Source organism: Triturus cristatus, chromosome 4_1, assembly GCF_964204655.1.
Source record: "Triturus cristatus chromosome 4_1, aTriCri1.1, whole genome shotgun sequence".
Taxonomy (NCBI): domain Eukaryota; kingdom Metazoa; phylum Chordata; class Amphibia; order Caudata; family Salamandridae; genus Triturus; species Triturus cristatus.
In genome coordinates, this window is record NC_140585.1 from 921,685,955 (window position 1) to 921,710,949 (window position 24,995).

At 43.9% G+C, this 24,995-nt stretch overlaps 1 protein-coding gene across 1 annotated transcript in view; it reads left to right on the forward strand.

Annotated features, from left to right (window-relative positions):
* The window catches only part of LOC146855817 (inositol oxygenase-like), a 344,917-nt gene that overhangs the window by 218,346 nt on the left and 101,576 nt on the right, over nt 1-24,995 (forward strand). The window contains exon 2 of the mRNA XM_085653748.1: nt 4,402-4,518. Coding sequence (XP_085509874.1) covers nt 4,402-4,518 — 117 coding nt within the window. The remainder of the gene's footprint in view (nt 1-4,401; nt 4,519-24,995) is intronic.

Sequence of the window (24,995 nt, forward strand, 5' to 3'; positions counted from 1 at the left end):
TCAGCAGAGAGGACAAAGCTCAGAGTGAGATGAGAAAGTGCAGAAGAGAGAACAGAGCCCAGCAGAGAGGACAGAGCCTAACAGAGAATATATCACAGCAGAGAGACGAGATCCCACCAGAAAGGGCAGGAGCAAGAGATAGCACAGAGCACAACAGGGCCCAGCAGTGAAGAAAGAGCCCAACAAAGAGAAAATGGACTACCAGAGAGGGCAGTGTGCAGTAGAGTGCACAGAGCCCAGCACAAAGGACAGAGCTCAGAAGCAAGCCCGCTGCGCTTTACTCAGTGACCATTCAAAAGACTTGTAGGCTCTGCCGGACTAGGAGCGCGCAAACCAAACTTCTAAAAGTAAAAGAATTTAGGAGCTAGGAATCTCTCCAAATCAACGGTCTATAAAAGGCCCTTCCCTTCAAAGGTATTTCTGCGCAAGTACATAACAGGAAAGCATTCTTGAATGTTTTAAACCTTTCCTTTTTATGACTGTGAATAACAATCATTATTATTTCTCGTCAATCTTTAAAATATTTTCTTTTTATGACTCTAGTTTTATAGGCATTCTACTTTGCCCCAATCATAAACATCATGTGCTTTTGATGACTGCAGATTCATAAACACTGGTGCTTCCCCAATGTGATGTGTGTAAGACATATATTAATGAATAGTCAAGGTAGTCCTTAAATTCAAGTTACCCACAAAAACATGGAATTTGTTTTTGTTCTTATAACTCTGGAATCAAAGCAAAACAACAGTGGACGGACATTGTAGAAACGGACATTGATTTTTTTTAAACTACTCAAATTCTGTACAGAATTTGTTTATGGTTGTTGGAGAGCTTACTAGTGCCTCTTGTTTACTCAGTACATTATTTCCTGTTAGAGATTTTTTTGCATTTGTTTTTTCATACATGATTAATAATGTGCAAAATGTAGTTTTACACTTGATTCTATATGTACACACTGATATTGTGCAGGTTTCTTTTAAAAAAAGTTGTCAATGATATTTAGAAGGGTGTTTTGTTGACCTTTGTTAACTAGACCTCAAGTAGGGCCTGCCAGACATTTTATTCAAAATTGAATTCTCCTGGGTCTTCCTCCTTCCCCTCTTCACCATTTCTGCAGTACACAGTTAAACTGGGATGCACTTGTTTATTCCCAGTGTAATTGTTTATGCTCCTTGTAAGAAAAAAGGCCTTTTTGCAGATGTCCCCCCACTTTTTCCCCCCCTTAGGACTACTGGATGCTGGTTTTCAACTCTGACAGTGCACTGGAGCCTGCTAACCAGGCCCCCATGCCAGTACACTCTCCCTAAATCTGGTATATGTGAATTGGTAACCCCGGTGAGCAAGGACTGTAACCCCCTTATAAGTCCCTGGTAAATTATACCAGTGGTACCCAGGGCATGGGTGTTAAAGGGATCACCAGGGCCCGAAGCACTGTTTGCGCCACCCTGAGTGACCCAAGTGCAGCGGCGGTGCGTCCATTGGGGCGCAGGGGCGGAGCCCCACTTACCGTCCGACACGCACGCAAATCAATCCCAGACCGGCAGCAATGGCAATGCAATGATGCGTTGCGTCGGACATGAAGGGGGTGGGGCCGGGGGCGAGCACTGACACAGTTGACAGGCAGCGGCTCGCAATTTTATTGCGCATGCTCGAGTTTGTCTCACGACAAGCACGAGCATGCGCATTCGCTGCACTGTCTGCTACTGACTACTACTGAGAGGAGGGGGCCGAGAAGCCGAGGGTTGCCTCATGCAGCAGCCCCCCTCTCGGTATCCGGGCGAGCCCTATCCATGCTCTTTCGCCAATCCAGGGCAGGCGCTGCTAATGCAGCGTCTCTGGATTGGCTGAGAGCCTGATACAGTCTCTCAGACCCGTGGCAGCCTACGAGTAACCGCTAATTGGGTGCCGCGCAACTATGGCCATTCACTGTGGCTTATGTCTGAACACAGTGACAGTGATTGGCCATGAGGTGCGCACTCCAGCAGTCGGTCGCGTCATCACGCACGCGGTGGTGCCACACTGTCTGTGTCTGCATAACCTCGTGGCGGCGGTGCGTACAGGAGTCAGGATCCGTCGTGTGACTGAGTGACTCGTGTGTCGTCACTGTCGTGGTGTGGTGACTGACAATTAACTCTTGTCACCTTGCGTACTCTACTGTTCCGGACTTGTCCATTGGTGGTGAGTACTAGTGCAGTGATGCCCCGGGTCTGCAATACTCTCGGATCTGCATAATGCCCGCTGCACTCTTGCCTTCCTGTCCCGTGTCGGTGAAAATCCATACGTCACTTTATTTTAATCAAGGGATGTGCCGTGCATTTCCCAACCGAGGCGAGGCGTGCACGGCTGCACTGAGTGCACCGGCGAAGACTGTTTCACCCAGGTTTATGCGCCGTGTATCATTTGCCACCCCCCCTCCCCCCCCCAAAAAAAAACCATGAATGGGAGGCTTTTCCAGAAGCTTATGTGGTGACTGCGCACTCCTCAAAGAAGGCAAACTGAGGTGGTGTGACATCTCCGTGCACACTGTCACCAGTACAAGAGAAGTGCGTGTGTGTGTGTGGGGGGGGAGGGGGTGTTGTGGCGTTCAGATAATTAATAGGGGTTCACTGACTGCTTAGGCCAACCTCCGAGTCCCAGCATGTGCTAACAGGCCAGTTTCCAGGCTGGCTTGTTTATAATGAGATATAACGTCACGCGTGCCCCTCACCTTTCACACAAAATACTTCTTCTGTCCTTGAAATGCAAATTCAGAGAACTGGCGACATCCTGGTCTCGTGGTCACTGCACGCGTGACACTGTTCACTGCCTGCACGCGTGACACTCCGACCACTGCCTGCACGGGTAACACTGTTTACTGACTGCACGCTTGACACTCTTCACTGACTGCAGGGGTGACACCCTTCACTGTCTGCACGCTCGTCGCTCTTCACTGCCTGCACGGTGACACTCTTCAATGACTACACGCGTGTCACTCTTCACTGCCTGCATGCGTTCACTGTCTGCACGCGTGTCACTCTTCACTGTCTGCAACTGACTCTGTTTACTACCTGCACGCTTGACACTTCACTGACTGCACGGGTGACACTTTTCACTGACTGCACGGGTGACACTCTTCACGCAGTGGCGGTGCGCAGAGGCATCCGCCATTTTAGGGTTGGCAGTGGCACGGAATGGCGTTGTTGTCGCTGCACGGATCCCTGCGGCTTTCAAAAGTGAGATGCTGAATTTGCAGCCCGGGCCGTGCTCTTTATGAATATGACGTTCGGTTCGGAGAGAGCTTTGCTGGCCGGTACGAGTTATTGCTCTGGGTCTGAGGAAATGGGGTACAGCTGGCTGTGAGGCAGTTCCCTTGGGCTTCTCTACCTGGGCACTAAAACACAGTGCTAGCAAGTTGTCTAGTATCACGTGTGAAAACCTTTCTCATTGCTCGCTCATACTTTGTATTCTTAACTGTAGCCTGCATGAGATGGACACAGTAAATGGGGGGGGGGGGTTAAGAAGGTGGCAACTGTGCACGTAAATTATGCTCCGCTTCAGCTTTGATACCAAAATTAGCACGCCGATTTTCCTACTGTTCAGATTCTTTAGCTTACATTTTTCTGTAAGTCTGCGTCAAGGTGCAGTTTCTTGGGTGGGTTCAAGGCTCTGTTTTGTGTTATCTGTCAGTGACCAAGCTTTCTGTGGAAAAATAAACCCATGGTACTGCACACTTTTGTTTTTATGCAGATTTATATAGCGTGAACTCGACCCGAAGGTATTGGGGCGCTGTACATACGCACCGGTTACATTACACAAGGACACATTCAGGCACGGGGAGGTTAAGTGATTTGCCCAGAATCACAGGATGTGGACGCGAACCCGAGGCTCGAACCCTGGTTTCCAGCCCCAAAGTCGGCAATCAGACTACTAGCCTCAATTAGTTAAGCCCGGTGTTCTATTTGTTTCAGGCACAGAGGAATTTACTGACGCAAACACACTTACACAATACACTCGCTGCCTGGGTTCTGTAGATCCGCCTACACTGCTGGAGCGGAGACTGAATAGGTTCTTGCACATATTTACACTATTTCACAAGTTATGGTTCTCTGCTGCACTTCTTAATGTATTGATTAAAGGATAATTTGAATTTAAAATTGTGATCTATTATATTCCATAAAGATACTGAAAGCTAAAAATCATATCATTATTACATTTAAATGTAAGCAGATTCCAATGGATAATTTTAACGTAGCAGACTAAAAAAAGTCTGGTTTCCCCGAACATCAAACAAAATAAATATTTTAAGAACACTGTAGTTATTTTATGTTAACTTGAAGAACTGACGCTGGTAAAATTCATTGGGATTACTTGTATTTGAAAAGCAATGCTTGTCTAGTTACAGCACGTTATTTTTATTTTCAGCACCTTCCAAAGCTTGACAACCCTTACCAAATTTTTGGTCATATTTCCGGCGAAGAACAAGACCTCCTTTGCTGCTCTTTCACCCCGGCTACGACCCAGCAAACACCAGAGTTAAAGGTAAGGAAACTGATGCTATTTTTTTTTTAGATTGGAGTTAGAGGTATGTGTGTGGTCACTGTACATGGTGGTTGGGGTAGGCACACATTCTGAACATTGTACCCTCAGTGGATGGAATTTACTAACACCCTTAGCCCTGTGATTTGGGCAATAACGGTTGTTAACAGCCCTATCTATCCCTTGCCTTGTTCAAAGCCCTCAAGCAGTGTCTGTTTCAGTGCCTTCAGCAACCACTATGGCACACAGAGGCAGCAGACAGTAAGGCTGTATTTTTAGCAGTCATGTTGTGCAAAGGGGAGCTGTTGGAGATTTATTGCGATACTGCACAAGATATATGTATTTATACTGCAATTTTATATCATTGCACCGCACCTTATATGTTGTACTTTGATTATTGGCAGGTTTCTTTAATATATATTGGTAAGGCCAGCATCGTCATCATGAATACAGTACAAGAGCTGATTACAAGGTCATTCCAGGCACGGCCACTTCAAGAGAAAATAGATTTAAAGCAATTGGGACCTCATCGGCCTGACCTAAAACTACAGCAAACTTCCCAGGACAGAGGAAAAATGTCCACACGTACATTCTCAAACGCCTGGTACACAAAAGCTGATTGGCTTACAGGGTGCCCATTAAGAAATTCTCTGTTCTGCTTACCCTGCTTGCTGTTTGGTGGTGAGTTTACTTGGACAAATCAAGGAGTAACAGACTTGAAGCATTTATCTGAAAAAATAAAGAAGCATTCACGCACAAGAAAGCATATGGAAAACCTGACTAGACTGGGGATGTTGGAGGAAGATGCTCCGATTGAGCAGCAGATAAGTGATGCATACCGCAAAGCAATACAGAAACACAATGAAGCAGTTGATAGGAACAGACAGATTCTATCCAAAATAATTGATTGCATTCGTTTCTGTGGTGCTTTTGAACTGGCATTACGAGGTCATGATGAATCGGAAGGTTCCCCAAATCCTGGAATATTCAAAGGCCTTGTGGATTTAATAGCAAGCATAGACAAGGATATGGAAGCACATTTAGCACGTGCTACAGTCTTTAAGGGCACCTCTAAAACAATACAAAATGAACTTCTTGAGTGTATGCTCGAAATTATGAGAAGCCATATTGTGCAAGAATTGCAAAACACAGACTTTGTGGCTATTCAGGCTGATGACACCACTGATGTGGCCACTAAAACACAGTCCGTATTAGTGTTTCGATACATTGACAATGACAGACAAGTTGTGGAGAGGTTCTATGGTTTCACACATTTAAGAGACTCTAGTGCAGAAACCATTACTGCAGCTATACTGCGTCAACTGAGCTTAATTTTTCCAGAGCTGCCTCAAAAAAAAAAACTTATTGCGCAAAGCTATGATGGTGCGTCCGTAATGAGTGGAAGCCTTAGTGGAGTTCAGAAGAGAATTCGAGATGTGTACCCTAATGCTCATTATGTGCACTGTTACGCTCACCAACTTAATCTTATTATGCAACAGGCAGTATCAAAGATCACCGAGACACGGATTTTCTTTCAGGATATAGGAGGCATGGCAGCATTCTTCTCGCGTTCCCCCAAAAGAACAGAAGCACTTCATGACATTGTAGACAAAAGCGTTCCAAGGGGATCCTCAACTCGTTGGAACTTTAACATCCGTACAGTCAACCTAATCTATGAACATAGAGAGGACCTTCTGAAATGTTTTGAAGCCATAGAAGCCAATGATGAGTTTGATTACAAAAGTCAGATTGAAGCCCATGGCTTTGGTAGAACACTACAAGACAGAGAGTTTCAGTTCTTACTGTATTTATTTCATGATATAATGGTAGCTGTCGACCTGTTATACAATCAGTTACAAGCACGAGAGATAGATACTGTCAAAGTGCAAGTATATACTACTATGTTTGTACAAAGCATAAGCAAAGTGAGAGATGGGGTTGACAATTTAGACAGCAAACTGCCAGAGAAATCTTTTTTCACAAACCGCAGGAAAAGCATCACCACTATGGTCCGAATTGCAAAGGAGATCTGTGACATTGTAATTGTGCAGGCACGAGAGCGTTTTTCTTTCACTAAACATTTGGTGAGTGCCACATTATTGCAAAGTCAACAGTTTGCCAAATATGATGAATCCTTCCCGGAGCGTGCTCTGAATGAGGCTGTGGGAGCTTATCCTATGCTAAATAAAGAAGAGCTGAGAACTGAGTTGACTGTACTGTACGGAATGCCTGTGTACCGGAAGGCCACAAGTGCCTTGTCTTTGCTGGCTTTAATACATAAACTTAATATGGAAAAGTCACTTGGACAGACAGTGGCTTTACTTAAAATTGTCATAACCACTCCTATGACAACAGTCGAGGCAGAACGATGTTTTTCAGCCTTAAAGAGGATTAAGACATTCCTGAGAAACACCATGCTTGAGGAAAGACTCAATGCTTTGGCAATGCTCTCTGTAGAGAGCAAGCTAGTTCAGAAAATCCCGGACTTTAACACTAAAGTTATTGAAAAGTTTGCTGCTCTTAGAGAGAGACGTGCTGATTTCATTTACAAAAAGTAAACAATGTTGAATGCTGCTACTTTGCAACCAGTTTAGTTTGTTAAATAACATCTGTGAGTGAGGTACTCAGAAATGCATTGTATCTCGAAGTCTGTTATGAAGCTCTGTGGTTATACACTGAATAAGCAGCTACCTATGTTATATGACATCTCTTTATTAATGTTATAACTGCACTTTCACAATTGCTTTATTAACCTTCCTGCTTTCTCAAATTTGCTTGAAAATGCACCATTTCTCTTCTCTTTTTTCAAAATTTTCTCGGGGGGAGAACCCCCCCAAACCCTCCTTATAGGGATTCGGGCTCGCTCGCTACGCTCGCTCGCAACGGTGAAGTATACCAATCATTTTACACCCCACCACTTTAAAATGTCACCAGCCGCCCCTGCCCAAGTGACTATTGACAGCAGGCCTGTCATTGCAGACTGCAAAAGCAGTGCAAACTGCTCGAACTCTACTTTGCCCTCACCATGGGCCATATGTAGGTACCTAAATACCGGTCGGTAACGGCCGAAAATCGGTAAATATCCCGTTACCGACCGGTATTTAGGCAATTGAGATGTAGGTGGCTGGATTTCAGGATTCGGTAATTTACCGAATCGGAATTTTAAGAAATTGGTAAAATACCGATTCGGTAAATTACCGAATCCTGAAATCCTATGTAGGGGGCACTCAAGTGAGTGCATTTTTGGTTTCTGGATTCGTTATTTACCACCAACTACAAGTTGATGGTAAGTACCGAATACCTTTTAAAAAGCAATTTTGTGCTTTTTGAAAAGTGCCATGTGGCAGACATACATGTGCGCCACATGTGCACACATGCACGATTCAGGGGTGCAACAGGGTGTCAATGTGACACCCTGCCACCCATGAATATGCTCCCCCTATTACCGATTCGGTATTTACCGAATCGGTAATAGTGAATGGCTTCCCATTCATTCCTATGGGCCTCCAGGCCTATAGGAATGAATTGGAAGGGATGCATTATTACCGATTCGGTAAATACCGAATCAGTGATACCCAATATTAACGATTCGGTAATAATTACCGAATGCTTACCTACATTCTATTTACCCATTCATAAATACCGAATCGGTAAAATTCGGTATTTATGAATCGGTAAATAGAAATTATCTACATATGGCCCCATGTGTGGCAAAGTCAATGGACTATTTTTAATATATGCCATTCACCCCTAAGGAAGGCCTCCAAAGCCCAGGAGGCAAGGTGCATTATATTAAAGGTGTGGACATGTAAGTGCAAGCATATATGTCCCTATAGTGGCCATTAACATTAAAGGCTACTATAAGTGATAGGCGGTCCATAGGATAACATGAGCTGGCACTATGGCAAACCCGAGGGTAGCAAATCCATTATGGTACCACTGAAATATGTCATGTTTGGTATCAAACAATGTGCCTCCTCACCCCTGAATCAAATCTCATGTTGAGGATGATGTGGCATGCACCTAGGTGGCTACCTTAGTGGTTGCCCACCTGGTTGCACCAGCCTTTCCTGTGTTCTGGATGCCAGCCCGCAGCTGCTGCCAAGACAGGAATCTGACCCCCTGCCAGGAAGTGCAAACTCTCCCAGTAGTCATAAACAATGGCCACGACAGGAAGGTGGACCACCTCCCACCCTGACAGGATGGCTAGTGATGTGGCACATCAAGGCTGTGAGCTTCAAAGGCTTCAACGCCTGTGATATGCAACAAGGCTGCCTCCCAAAGGAGGAAACAGTCTTCTCTCTGCCCCCAGGCACATTTGCACCCAGGCAGGTGGGGAAATGAGGCAGTCAGGAGGTGTACACCCCAGAATGCTAGACACTCTTCTAGGTTGGGCTACCTGCCCTGTACAGCTAAGGAAGGCTTCTGCCCTTTTTAAAAGGAGTAGAATAGAGGGTTCTGGGTAGAAATGGTGACATACACCCCCGGTTGTAGTTACCTATGGGGCAGATTAGGCGCTGGGGCTAGTAGCCCATTCACCACTTGCAACCACACCCCTAACGTCCCTAAATCTAGGAAGACAAAGAGGAGACCTGTGTCTCAACAACAGGATCTGCACAAAGCAAAGGAGTGGTGATACTCTGCACCTGTGGCAACCTTCCTGGAACTGCACAACTGCGACCCGTCCCGGACGAAATCTCGGTTCCCCCCAGACAGAGCAACCCCCTGAGAGACAAAGAGCACTAGTCCCCTGCACAACGCAGGTAAAAATAATATATCAGAACTAAAGAATCGCTGGCCATCAGGCCCTCCGAGGGATCACCCAAAAGTAGATGGTCGAGTGCATTGAAGGAAATGTAGTCCTGACCTCCATGAAGTTTCAGGCAGCTACTAATTTCCCCCAGACCTCCAGGGGTCGAAATAACTTTCTGCTGACCTTACCACTGCCATGGCATGTTGGTCACCAGTCTAGCAACCATCCTCTTTACTTGATGCTGCAGCTCGAGAGAACTCCACAAAACCTTCATTGAACATCAGCAATGGCTTTGTTGTTGACTTTTTGCACCCGGTTCCCCACCTGCACTGTATGACCAGTAAAACCAGCTCCCCCGCAGCTCCTGCTACAGCACCACAGACAGCCAGGACAACTCGGCACCCAGGCATCTCGAGCCAGGTCAAATTGAACTGAATGTCGTGGCTGGGTCCTGGGATCAGCATCATTACCCTCCTTGGGTTCCACGCAACTTGACCTGCAAAGGACCGATTGTCACTATTGCTTTTTTACCATAGACCGGAATGATAACGTTTTGCGGTACTGCTTTGCACTGATTTAATGTTGCTTCTAAAATCCATAACCCCAGGTATACTTATTTCATTTAATTCATTTTGGTGTCTAAATTTACTTACAAATCTACTTTATTTTTATAAATTAGTTTTGGATTTCTTTCGAGTCGTGTCAATTACTTATCATCCATGTTGGTACTCTGAAATACTTAACACGTTCCTCTAGTAAAGGCTGACTGCTCTTTACCACATTATCAGGAATGAGCTAAGGACTTATTTATGTTGAATCCAAGGACCAACTTTGGGATATTGTGGGAGTATTGCATGGTGACGTCTAACCAGCATCACCACATAATACTCCACCTTCCTACACTGCTCTCGCTAAACTTCCCCGGCTCAGTTGCAAACTGCAACTATAACCTTGAGGCCCTTCTACTGGTTCACTGTGGCTTATTCATTCATATAGCAAGTTATTGTTCATGTACCTAGTTTGTTCCGCCATCTCCAGATGGCATTAGCATAGAAGGGATAGAATTATTATTCATATAGTGGAAAGTGCTTAGGTATAGATATTGATTAAGAATTGTGCTGTGATTTGCTAAAGAAGTATCTTTTTCCATCACACCACAGTACTTATGCAGCTTTCTTAGTTTTAACATGTACAAAAAATGTATAAAAACCCTTAATTTTGGGGCGAGCCAGAACTTCAGAGAGATGTGTCCAATGCTACCAGGGATGCTGACTGATTCCCTCTTGATTCTACTGCTCACTTGAGACTTACAATAATTTTTGACTTAGGGCTCCTCTGCAACGCTCTATTTGCTGAAAGCCTTCATGTCACTGACCCTGAATTGCTTATTTTCACGTTTTTTGTAATAAAATCCTATAACTATTCCATTGATCTAGAGCTCAGAAATTGGGCTGATTCTGTGTTTAATTAACTGTTTTTCTGAGATTTTGATGTGTTGGAAGGTGCCTTAACTTAGAGACTCAATGCCTCATGAAATTGAGTTTTAATACCGACTTGATTCATCAACTTGTGGGTATTCTGTATAGGAAATAATTTGAGGTGTAAACTGTTTTGGGGTTCCCACTGCCAACACACCCTCAGGAACTATGTGAGAAACTATCCTCAAACATTGTCAGCAAGATCCAAACAATTTACTACATCAGAAATTATCTAAATTCGCATGTAGATTTACTAAATTCTTGTCACAGGCAAGAGATGTTTATGATCTTTCTGACAGGTGAGAAGTCCAGAGGGTTAATTCCACTCTAGCTGTTCCGGAGTCTCTCAAACACCAATTACTTAAGCGCATTTAATCAGATTCTCCAGATGACCTCTGCCCTCCACGAATTCCCCCTGGCTTTGCAGAATTGGTAAATCATGCAAGTAGTTATTCTGAATCATTCCTTTGCTCTGGCCAGGTTCTAGAAAAGAGGTAAAAAAAAGTGTGGTGAGATTTCTGATGAAAAAACTAATCTAGAACCATCTCTTGCATGTACCTAAAAGGCTTCCTCTTATCTCAAAACCTAGGGAGAAATGTTTTGCCAAACGGTTATAGACCATCTACAGTAAAACAACTTTCTAGACCTGTCGCAAGCTGGCTTTTGAATGCTGAAGGGTAATGAAACCACATTGACCTCTGACTTAAATGAAAGAAGGTTGGGCATGGCCAATGGACACCGCCCAGGTCTAATCCTTAAGGACCTCTCGAGAGCATTTAATTCCGGCAATCATGCTTTATGATCAACATTTGGCAGATGTAGACCTTACAAACACTGCTCTTGCCTGGTACTCTTCCTTTCTTGCAGATTGAAGCCAGTCACTATCAATGACACCATTCAGGTCCAAAGCGAACCTGGTTAGATGTGGAATTTCTCATGGTTCGCCATTGTCTCCGATCCTGTTCAACATCTATAAAACTTTTGATACTTCTCATCTCTCCCCATGGCCTAGTTTCTATGTCGTATGCCTATGGTACTCATTTTCTTTTCTGCTTTTACCACTCTATATAAATGATACAGCCATTTCTTAAGCCTTGCCATTCTCCTGTTCATTCCTGTCTGAGCAACAATGTTGACATTAAAAGCGGAAAAAACGTAAATTCTGATGTGTGCACCGACTTCCTTTGCAGCGGTAGCTTTTGGCCGATAAGCAAGCATAGGGTCTCCACATAACCCAGTTAGTTTTGTAAAAAATCTGAGCTTTGAATTTGACAAAGGATTCCCTCTTGAAACAGAGGTCAATTCTGTGGTATCTACACATTCTTATCCTGCACGAATTTTGTACCATGGTAGTGGTAGTATCCGTCCTCTTCCGGCTTGACTTTGCCAATGCTTGTTACCTGGGTCTGTCTGCAGAATTTGTCTCCAGATTGTAACTGATGCAGAAATTAGCCTGGAGGTGGCCGCTTGGACTGCCAACATTTGATGGCATCCCTGAGGCCAGACAGGGAAACTGTATAAAAGAGAATAGGTTTCAAAAAGATGTGTTTGGCCCTCAAACTAGGGGTGTAGGAAATTCGCATAATCTGTGTTCGCAAAATGACATGACATTTGGGGGAAATTAAGCGAAATTTTATGTAATTATGTGAAATGCAAATCCATCGTTAAATGCCTCATGTAAAATGCTCCCTCATATAGGGGCATATCAGCAACAACCGGCAATAATTATCGCTAAGCGCACTTAGCGCTAGGATAATTATCGCCGGCTAGCGTGGATTTTTATCGCTGAGATAGCATGCTATTAGCAACGCTTATCTCAAAAGCAATAAAAATCCTAGCGCTAACTGCCAAACGTGAGATTATCGCTGGAAACCCAGGGATAATCGCACGAAATGTGGCGTTAGCTTGTTGATAGGGCCTCACAAATTTAGCCATGATATCCACCCTCCATAGGATACCATGGCTTAGTCAGTCCTGAAGCAGGCGTAAGGAAAGTAGCGATAACAGGGGTTATCACTACTTTTCTTGCCGCTATGCTTCATAGCGTGGGGCTTGATGATAGGAGAAATGTCGCTTAGCGACATTTCTCCTGTCATGTTAGGTCAGGAACGCCCACTTTGCATCTCATTAGAAATGCAAAGCTGGGCGTTAAGATTTCGTACGCTATTGCAAAGTTTCACGCGTTAGCGTGACCTTGCTGATTAGGCGATAAAATTATCGCCGCTTTTCGGCCGAAAACGGACGCAAAAGCGGTGATAATTTTCTATCGCCGCCTTGTAAATATGCCCCATAAATTTTAGAGACAAGGGGGCATATTTACAAGCTGGCGATAAAAAATTATCGCCGCTTTTGCCGCCGTTTTCGGCCAAAAAGTGTAGATAATTTTATCGTCTAATTAGCAAGGCCACGCTAACGCGTGAAACCTTGCTTTAGCGTCGAATTCCTAAAGCCCAGCTTTGCATCTCTAATGAGATGCAAAGTGGGCGTTCCTAACCTACCATGACAGGAGAAATGTCGCTAAGCGTCATTTCTCCTATCATCAAGCCCCACGCTATGAAGCATAGCGGCAGGAAAAGTAGCGATAACCCCTGTTATCGCTACTTTCCTTACGCCTGCTTCAGGACTGATTTAGCCATAATATACTATGGAAGGTGGATATCATGGCTAAGTTTGTGAGTCCCTATCAGCAAGCTAAGGCCACACTACGTGAGATTATCGCTGGATTTCCAGCGATAATCTCACGTTAGGCAGTTAGCGCTAGGATTTTTATTGCTTTTGAGATAAGCGTTGCTAATAGCATGCTATCTCAGCGATAAAAATCCATGCTAGCCGGCGATAATTATCCTAGCGCTAAGCGCGCTTAGCGATAATTATTGCCAGTTGTTGCTGATATGCCCCAAGGATTCTTTTCGAACTAAAAAAAACTTGAAAAACACAGTCCTGCAAACAACAGCCGCTCACGTTCTGGTTGTTTGCATTGCTCCCATGCTTCCACACTATACTTTAGTTGTGAATGGTGCCGTAATTACACAATGTGACGTCATTGAGTAATTTTGGGGATTTCTGTTACGAAGCTCAGTGCAAAATCCAAGAAATTATGTGAATTACGCAGGCATAATTTACATTTTGACCAGGCCTACTCAAGACCTATTTTACTAAACACACTCCTATGCGGCTCTACATTCTGCTTCACAAGGCAGGACAATTGTTCAGCAATTTAGAAAAGCCTGATCTGGGGGAAGGTACTTTACAGTTTTGGCCTCGAAATAATGGAATTACAGCCATGGGCTCTGCGAGCCATTGCTGACCATGGAACTTTCCGTAAAATACTAAAAAACATCTTTTTGTTTAAATAAGTGTCTGAACAAGCTATTTGGAATAGCTCTTTGACAGTTCTTACAATGGCTGCAAAGTCTCGTCTTCCTTTTTTCTTCTTTTCTCTAAGTCTTGTAGCAGCAAGAAGCCTTTACGTTTATGTTTTACAGTTTAATAGTATTTTCATGTATCCATTATTGTACTAATAAATGGAATTGTTTTTATTCATCATGTCTTTATTTATCTGAATCTGTGGATACTAATCCACATTTTATGTGGTAATCCTTCCCTCCATGCTTCATATTAACAGAAAGCTACAAGCCACAAGGAATGGTTTTAAAAATTCAAATTACTGATTTAAGTAAATAAAGTAATTTCTTCAGCATCTTACATGCATTCAGTGAATTGGAAAATGGCTGACATGGCCACACAACTAAGGGGCATATTATCAAGGGGCTGCGATACAATTATTGCCGCTTTAGCGTCCGTTTTTGGGTGAAAAGCAGCGATAATTTTATCGCATTATCATCAAGGACACGCTAGCGCGTGATTCCTTGACTTAGCGCTCGTTTTTCACATGCCTCGCATCGATAATGAGATGCAAAGGAGGCGTGGCTGTGAAAACAACATGGATTAATACCGCAAAGGCAGCTTCGCGATATTATCAACGAGGAGTAGCGATATTTGAAATCGCGTTAAGTATGCCTTAACGCAGGAATTAAATTCCTGACTAAGGCATACCTAACATGGGGGGTGGATTGTGTGGCTAAGACCACAGGCCCTATCATCAAGGATATGGCCGTTTTCCATGGAACATTGCTGGAAAACCAGCGATGTTCCATGGAAAACACCGCTATTGCTGGAATAATAATCGCCATTGCACTATGCGTTGTTAATACAGCGCTAACATGGCGATAATTTCCGGAGATAAAAATCCTCACGCTAAGAGCGGCCAGCGATAATTATCGCTGCCGCTTGATAATATGCCCCTTGGTAATTTAACTGGCCTCTTTGTAACTTTAACTTTAAAATAAGAATGGCGGATTAGCATGTGGAAAATGATCACCAAGACCACCTACCTCTCCACAATTTACCTTAATATATGGTGTATATTTGTGAAGTAGTAAACCACACTTCCATTAAACGACCACCCCTTCTCACATTAATGAGACACCAATAACAGAAATAAAACATAATAATATGTTCAGTAACTTTAACTCTTTTGCTATTTGACAAGAACTCAAACTTTTGGCCTCGCATTGAGGAGCTTGTCACATTTAGGCAGGGATTAATTTGAGCCGGGGTTTCCGTGCTCGGCACTAGTGCTTAATTGGTATTGGTTGCTCGGCACAGGCAGTTCATTGTCATCACAACACTTACGACATTCTGCTTCATGGTGGCGCTGCTCATCTAATTTAGAGATGAGCAGAACAACGGTTGTTTATAAATAAAATATACATTAAAAAATTCTAATACCTGCCTCCCCAGCCATTCCTTTAGCTTTGGGGACCTGAAATAATCTGAACTGTCGCACTTGCAGGCGAGAGAGATGGTTAGTAGTTGTTTTGGCAGCGATGACGGGGCAAGGGGTGGTGCGAGCTGCAGTGGCCTCCTGGTCAGGGCCCTGGCACTTATTATTTCACAAATTAAGCACTGCATTCTGGTTGAATCCATCCGGGGCCAGCAGTGGCCAAGTGTTGTACCTAGTGACCACTGCTCTCAGAGGGCATGTGGCCTGCTGATTTTATTTAGAAGGGTCATGGCGTACTTTTCAATGAAACAGAAGCAAATTGGCAGTTGGAAGTGTCACTATTGAAGCAATGAAATGTGTGGAGTAGAGTGGGTCATTACTCAGTATCAGGCTATAGTTGAAAAGAAGTACCTGATTCAGTTTAGTGCAAGCATTCGAGGGGCAGCTGAATGATACAGCCAAAAGTTTTTGTGAGAGGTAAATACTCCACCAAGATGTGACGAGATGAGATTGACAAAAGTCCCAAATAAATGGCTGAAAGAGTCCTGTGGATAAAAGCCAAAGGTTGAATGGGGCACACCCGAAGCCCACTCTTTATGAGTATTGGAAGCAACTGGTCTGTGTGACAGCTGTGGGATTAAAATCAGCTGAGAGGAATGCTCTGCTGGGCTGAGCCAAGATATGTTAGGCAAAGTCTCAAAGCAATGACTGGAAGAGACTGTTCAAAGAGAGCCAATGGCTGAGGGGTGGCGGACCCAAAGCCTACTCTCTGTATATATATGTTTTGTTTGTCTCCAGGATGAGGGCTCACCATCATAGACTATAAACGGAATTAAACATTTATTATCTTGCCGCAGGCTTTTCAACAAATGTAGCTTGTTTTGTCTTCTTAGAAAACTGCATCTTTATTGTTTGTGGAAATGAAGTTGCCATTAGCATTCCTTGGCAGGCGCTCTATACCTTCTCCCTGCACCACGAACGCGCCCTGCTCAGCGCGAGGCGGCAGTGTTCCAAGTTCACACTCACTTCACGCACGCGAGGCTGCCAGACAGAGCGACATCTAGAGATGCGAGAACAATGGAAAGTTCTAGTAAAAATATGATAAGCCCAAACCAAGAACAGAAGCACACAAATACAGACAAATAAAGAGCGGGTTTCTGCTGCTAGATTAACTCAAACATAAACACACAATGTAACTCTGTTTAGTTTAGGCATCTTCTCCGTTTAACGATGTTGACCCTGTTTTAACATTCGCTCCGTTTCTCTTTTCATGATTTAAATGTGCAGTGGACATTCCAAACACCTGTTACTAACTGCTTTAAAGAGCCTTTTCGGCGAGTTGTTCCGCCCAGTCCTGTAATCCACCAACCCCCTCCCCCTTTGCTGTTCACGCATGGCCTACTTGCCTCCTTTTCACTAAACCTGAAATGCACGCTGCTCCGCGAATTTTAAAGGACTGGCTGGAGTCAGAAAAATACGGAGCCCAAACCTTTAATTTTACCAGGCAGGGAATTCGCTTCTCATCTGATAGTTTATGTTTTCAAAGTTTAATTTGCCCCATCTGATTCCGTCTGGGTAAAAAGCTATTGACTAGAGACAGACATGGGTGAACCACCAGCATTAAAGTTGAATTAAAACTCCTATGTAAGCCCTGGTGTGTTTGTTTCGGCGGGTGCGTCAGTGGGTTACTGTCGAACTTCACAGGTCGAAGTGTGAACTGTTGCCCATAGGGGGCGCCCTGGCTGGGAGAAAAAAAACATACATAGTGTGGGAGAGCTGTGATGTCACTGTCTACGCTCTCGGGGATCCGACGTTGTTCAATTCTAATCAGGCCTTTGGTAAAGCATTTATTTGAGACTCTTATGGTAAAATCGTAAATTTTTACCACAGTGGAGCAGAAGCATATGTCAGTTTACTTTTTTTCATTAAAGTTATTGCACACAGCTTAATGTTACAACTGGACAGTAATATTGGCCAAACTTGGACAAGAATCAACAATTGTTTACTGTTGCAGTAACACGCGCTGTTGTGCTAAAACAGCCGCTAGCGCCATTTTGCACTAAATGGCGTGTAAGCGGGATAGCGGAATTCCTCCCTATTCGAGCCTGATGAATCACATTCCGTTCATTCATTCAGAGTGCATTCTGATGTTTTGTTTATGTGTGCAAGCAGGGCACAATGATATAGTGAATGCAGTGTGATGTTCTGCCCTGTGATTGGCTGGTAAATTATGGTTATTTATGCTTGTAACTAGAAGATACGCCATTTCTTAAATCCTGCATCAAGAACTGTTCCTTTACAAGTAGGTGTAGCCCACTTACAATCAGGTGTCAATCTATAGTCTCACTGTTTCATGCACAACAGCAATTGTTATAATGACACTGGCAGTAGTGTATAACCATAGCAGTTGATTTACATCACATTGTCCTCCAAAATAGATCATTATTAACCAACCCTTAAAACTTCTGGAGGTAAGGAGTCAGGTGTTAGTTAGAAATATATTCTGCCAATACCGCTCTATGTTTATGTTTCAGTTTGGTAATCGCTCCAGTGTCGAAGCTTATTGGCGCTACTGCAGCATCACGCACAGTGAAAGTAACCTAGAAAGTACTTACTGATTAAAGAGCAAGGCTTTGGGCCTTTCATAAAGAGCAGTAGACGAGGCTCGTGGCAAAGAGTTCCAGGCTTTAGCAATAACAGCTGCAAAGGCCTTGTCCCCAGTGTAACATAATGTGAGGAGAGAGTAACTAACCGGCCTTACTATGCTGATCTGAGCGGATGACAAAGTAAGGATCTAGAGACTTCCCTTTTAATTTAAATCTCAGCATTGCATCATCTGTATAGATAGAACATTTCACAACATTCAGCATAAAAGTGAGGACAATGGCCTCAAATACATTTTTTAAACTGAATATGGGCAGGAGGGATCCTTGTAGGTCAGCGCTTGCTCTAACTGGTTGGGTAAGGAATGGTCAGTCGTGTTGAATGCTGCGGACAAGTCTTCTAGATTCAGCACTCCAGCACCACCACCATCATTGGTGTTCCCGAAAGTAAACCCTGCATGAAAATGCCCCTACAGAGGATTAGCAAAGCTTTGGACTTGCTTTATGAACACTTTTTCAAGCAGGTCAGCAGAAAAAGGCAGCAAGGAAATAGGTCTATATTTGTTTACATTGGAAAGCATCATGGATGGTTTCTTAAGGAGGAGTTGAATAACATCCTCTTTCCACTCCTCACTCAATGGCCCAGGTGGCAAACAGTTGGTAAAAAGAGGTACCAGCTTACTTACCAACAGCAAAGCCATGCCTTTAAATACCCTTGCTGGATAGATAATCGTAAAGAAGCCTTAGGGACGATTTGCCGCAATCAGTTTTATTAGGTCAGCTAGTCATGCACCTGTGTCAGAAGAATACATTGCAATCTGATTGGTCCCTTGTTTTTCTTAGGGTGTAATTGGAAACTCACTTTGAGTTTCTGACCTTCCTTGTGTGCATTTCTTCTGAAAATCATGAACAGTGACCATCTATGCATAACTCAAATGAACTCCAATAAAAACCAATCACACTGGTATAGTGTTGAAACTTCTAGAACCGTGATTGCTATGTCAAAGTGAAAACACTAGTTTGCAAGACATATACTTGTCAATCAAACCAATGCTGACGTACTTGATAAATTATATTCAAATGCAGAAATAAACAATGCTCCTCCTAGTGTGAATCCTGAGAAACATCACTATCAGAATTGAGAAATGCCATTGGCAGTCTAAGACCCTCACTCACTTCACTGATCACATGAAAGCATCTACCATTGAAGACCCAATACCACTCTTATGGCATTTTGATTCAATCTAATACATTATTCACTATACAAAGGTGTCTGTCTAAGGACTGGACAAGTCACCTACCTGCTGAAAAAAATTAAGCTGACCCTAAATACTTGAACGACTACTATCCAGTACCAAACCTACCCATACTAGCCAAAATCCTGAAAAGCTGCACTGAATCACCAAACCAATCAATGTATGAATAAAACAACTTTCTCGATGACTATAACTGGGGATAGTATGAGGAATACCACTGGACAAAAAGCAAGATACCCTGAAAGAAAACCCCAAAACATCCAATGCACAATTCCCAGGATACCGCATTTCACCCTGAAAATATATTGCCCTTGTGACAGAACCACGGCCCCAAGGGTAAGGAGTGATGTCACCATACGTGTTGCTTTGGTCTCTGTCCGCCAAGTGAATATCAAAAACAGTTTCCCAGTATTCATGATAGCCCTCAGAAATTCCAAGACCAATTGCAGCTGTATGTGAATGTTATAACTCTAGTCCGGCTGATGTGAATCAATTGCTGTGTCTAATTGTGCTGAGTGGAGTTGAGGATCATTTGTTAGAAAAGAGTACTTGGGTTCGACAGGCTCCTATGATGCAGTGGCCCTCATTGTTGAAAGAGGAGCACTGGGAAATGCTGTTATGAATGTGTTTCTGCTCAAGACTAAAACCAAAAACCAAAGGAAATGAAAAAACCAAAGGAAATGATGGACGGAGTGTTGAACATTGCAAGCACTCACCCCCAGTCAACTGATCTGGGTTTAATCCATCACCGTTCTTTAGCCCACTCTGCCACCCCAGTTCAGACATGGCCATATTCAAATCAGTCTGACCCTGTGCCTCATGGGAACAGTCCAGCCCGAACTGGCAAGCCATGTCTTCCCTGGACCTGAAACAAGCTTCCTAGGACCGGTTTCTGGCATTTCAGCCGTCTACAGCCAGGCTTGCTTGAATCCAGTGGCAAAGTGAGCAAGGGACTCACGTCTGAGCATACCCTGCCAACTTATGGCGAACAAAGCAAAACCAAAGGGGATGATGGACGGAGTGTTGAACAATGCAAGCACTCACCCCCAGCTCAAGACTGACTGGACAAAAATGAGTAATTGTAAACAGACTAAGGATAAATCTAATGTGGATTATCTTGATCATTTGAAAGTTGAGTTAGAACATTATTGGGGGTCGGGCGGAATCAGGGGAGAGGTTGAGGTGATTCAGATCTACTCTGTGGTTCATTATGGTTTAGGTGTGGGTAGGTGGGACATTGGAGAAAAGATTGTCCTAACCTACCCACAGCCAGCACTGACAACCTGATTTTGCCCAAATCTCCTAAAAGCTATGCTCTAACTTTTAGGACAGCCAAAGAGACGCCAACTGCTCTGCAAACACTTTTATACAGGCAGATCAATATGGGCTCTACATTCAATGTGTTGCTAACAGAAAGCCCACCCCATACCAAATTGACACAGGTGCTAGCCGCTTTGCTCTTAAGACTTCTCATTTCAATTATCTACCTCTCTCGGCCATGTCCATTGATGCAGGTGGCATTTCAAACACGTGTGTCCCTCCATATCTCCAGGTCACAGATTCCTTTCAATCACCCTGCTTCACATTACAGACCACCATGCCTTTATGTTAAGCCTCATCTCTGTCTCTAACTCTATCTCTGAAATTTTTCTCGGAAATAATGAATCACGTACCCTCTACCTTGTGGTCTGACGTGAAGTATGTGCATTGTCTTAACTGCTGAACCATTGAAGATCAATGTAAACCCAATAAAGAAATTCCCTTGCAACCTCAGTACCCTTAACACCATAAGGCAGAGGAAGAAATTTGATTTTGTATTTGTGCACTGATAAAACAAGGGGGTCCTGGTGCCCCCTGTAGAAGCATGTAGTACTGTCATGTTAACAATCAAAAAGTCTGGCAAAGATATGTAGATGTTTGTGCAAGACCTGAGTCTGTCATGAAGCGGACTAAGAGAACATTGTTTTTGCAAAAGATTACCAAAGATAATCCACCACTGTCCTATCTGAAGGGAGAAATTATGCAGAAGAGAAAACGTCCATGCAGCCACTCTCACTCCCGGGGAAGATGAGGGTGTAGCATGAGAAAGAGAGAGAAACATTGCAGGAGGCCCATCCAATCAGTTTGTTTTTTTACCAATCAAAGGACCATCCGTCCCAAGCTTAATTTGTTTCTCAACAATCATCCAGAAACTCTTCTCCAATGCTCGTATTGGATGCAGGCGTCTCACATATGTACCACTTTAGAAATATAAATGAACAAGTATTCATGGTATTGTTCACACACATTGAGCATGTTGCTAACTGCACTAAAACTCCGCCTTTGCTGACTTGATGCTCTGGTGAAGCTGCCACTAACAAGCACTGAGCGTTCCAGGAACTCTTTCCAGACCCTGGAGCACGAGCAGCTGACACATGAGTAAAATACCAACAGTGGGATTAATCATTAAAGAAGATGCAAGTGCTCTGCAAAGCAGGTAACAAGAGGGAAGAGGGTAAACGTAGGAGAGAGGGAAGGAAACAAAACAAACGTGCAGGGAAAACTTCAAATGGTAAAAAAGCCAATGGCTGTGGGTAGCCCTACAACAAAAGATGTTATGAGCGAACTGGGGCTTTCTTGACACTACTCTTGTGCTCCTCTTGGTCTTCCACCTGTTCCTTTCTTTTCACTCCCTCCTCCATTTCTTCCTCACCGCTCTCTATAGCGGCCACTTCCTCCATTCACTCAATGCTCTTTTCAGCAATACCATCACTTTCTGCCGACTCAGTTGATATGCTTCTACTTTTTTGACTCTCTGTTCTCTCACAACCCTTTGCCTCATGTTAGTATAGTAGTAGTAGTAGTAAAACTTTATTCAACTTTTCTTGAAAATCTCAAAAGTGAACATATAAAATGCATAAAATAACTGAAGAATGGGTAGAAACCTAAACAGCTGCAGAGCCAGCTATTGGTGAACAGGAAGCCTCCTCATGTTGCTACTCTGGTGTGAAATATCAGAGGTACTGCTCTACGGTCTGACCGAGTTTTCCTGTTTGACCATCTGTCCTAGAATGATAACTAGTGGACTTAAGAAAATAGTACGAAGTCGCCCTAAGAGGGCGACTTGGACAGAACCTGGACATGAAGTGGTAACTTCTATGTTGTGTTTTTATGGCTTCTGTAAATCCATGGATATAAAGTACCTCTTCAGAAATGTGGCTAATTCAACTACGATGAGACGTTTCTGAAAGGGAACAAAATGTGGCAACTTTGTCAGGATAATTTGCTACCACCCATTATGCTCTACAATGCATCCCTGGGACGGAAGCAGTCTACAATAAATAACACACACACATATATATATATATATATATATATATATATATATATATATATATATATATATATATATATATATAATTACCTACTGGCGGTCGCCAGTAGGTAGTTATAGTTAGGACCTATTTTCCATAGAAAATCCGCAACATTATATTCCCAATAAGTCTGGCGCCGGTTGACGAATCTTCACGAAATTTTCCAAACTTTTGGCCAGCTCCGGTCCGCTCCTATCCTGAAAGTTTTGGGGTGATTCGTCAAGCGGGGGCTGAGAAAAAAGGGGGGTCCCAAAACGTGTTTTCCCCATGCATTTACCCATAGGACCTTTAGACGCAGCTACAGCCCGAACTGCTGTACGGAATTACACCAAATTTGGCAAAAAGGTAGTCCTCAGTTCAGACTCGTGCCTTTTACTTAAATAGTGTAAATCCATTCAGTAGTTCCTGAGAAAATTTGAGTTAAAAGTACATATATATCTATGGCCTCGGAGGATCCGCGCACCCTATGTGAACCGTGCGCGCACCCTCCCGATCACGCGCTGAATACTAATTGGCTGTCAAGTGTCTGTCAACATTCGAAAGCAGGAACTGTTGGCAGCCATTTTGTGCCTCGGTAGAAGCGAGGCTGAAGAAGGGAAATAAGTGTGTGAAAGATATAAAGGGGGCAGGGTAGAAATACTCAGACCCTCTAGAGTTGCTTAGGGGGTCCCAGAAGGACTCCCAGGGCCCCTTTTTTTTAAACGGCAAAATGCGCGCAGGGTGCGCGGATCCGGCTGTAAAAAAACCCAAAATGAAGCGCGGCCTTTCACGTTCCTTAATAATTAGCCCCCGAGGGGGCCAAATCCCGGGGACAAAATGCATAAAAAATTAATGGGGGGCCCATCCCCGGGGACCGCTACCCCCCGGGGCTAGAAAATAAATAGGGTGGGGGGGCTGAATGCCCCCCCCAAGCCCCGGGGACCACCACCCCCGGGGCTTTATTTAATGAGGGAGGGGGGCTGCGTGGCCCCCCTCCTGGAGCCTTCGAGGGCCCTGGGGACCGCCACCCCCCAGGGGCGGCTCCTACAGTGTCCTGCGGTGCCCACCCCCAGGACACTGTTGTTTGCTATGAGAGGGCGGGAGTCTCCCACCCTCCCATAGCAAACTTAATTTGGATTTTGAAAGAGAGAGCAGGAAAACCTGCTCTCTCTTTCAGAATCCAAACCATATTGCTTTTCCACACGGGGGGCTGCATTTCAGCAGCTCCCCATGTGGAAAAGCAATGCCGGCTCCCGAAGGACATGCCGGCTCCCGAAGGACACGGGGAGCCGGCTGGGACCGTTGGGGCGTTGGGGCTCCCCCCCCACGGTCCCCAACATTTTTTATAAGCCCCGGGGGATGGGGTCCCCGGGGATAATAAAAATTAGTGATAGGGGCTGTTTTTTTTTTTTACGGTAAAATTAGGAGTCGCGCATCCTAACGCGTCGGGTGCACGATTTCTCTTGCGTAGGGTGCACGGTTCCTAACGCGTTGGGTGCGCGACTCCAAGGAAAAAAAACTGAAATTTTTTGGAGATAAACATCAAGCTTAAGTGTTTTGTTCTTGAGTGGCTCTAAAAAGAGCTGTTGTGTTCATTGAGAGTTTTTGGTACTTATAAGTAAGTACCTATACAGAGTCTAAAGTTGTTGAGGAAGACTCTGTTTCCTTCATCAGTAAAGTGTACTCCATCTCTCCTATACATCTCTTGCATATGAAAGCGCAGATTGTTATTGAAAATGGACCCCATTCTATTGTCTCGGAGAAAAGCAGAAACAAATTTATTCACATGTTTCCTAGCTTTCTCAATCTGTGGACAAAAATGATTGGACCAGTTCCATTTCTGCCTTTGGCATATGTTAGAATACACAAAGGCAGTTTTGGGAAAAAGTGAAATCAATTCTGCAAAGGTGTCCTTCATAAGCATTTCCAGACCTAGCCCAGTCAAAGTGCCAAGGTCATTGCCACCACAGTGCACTATTATGAGGTCAGGGTGTTGGAGATGCATAAAGGATTTTACCAATGGCATCAATTGGTGCCACTTTAACCCTCTCTGTCCAATCCATTTAATGTCTACATTTGGCAAACCTAGGTCTTTGTGAATGCCTTTGTTTTATGCATACCTTTGGCTCCAGAAAATATAGCTGTGTCCTGACAGATCTTACATGTCACTAAGGTGGCATTAGTTTTGGTTTGCCCCTCAGGAAAAGTGAAAAATATCCAAACCACAGATGTCTATCTTTATGAGCGGGGTGGTTCTTCCAAAAATTCATCC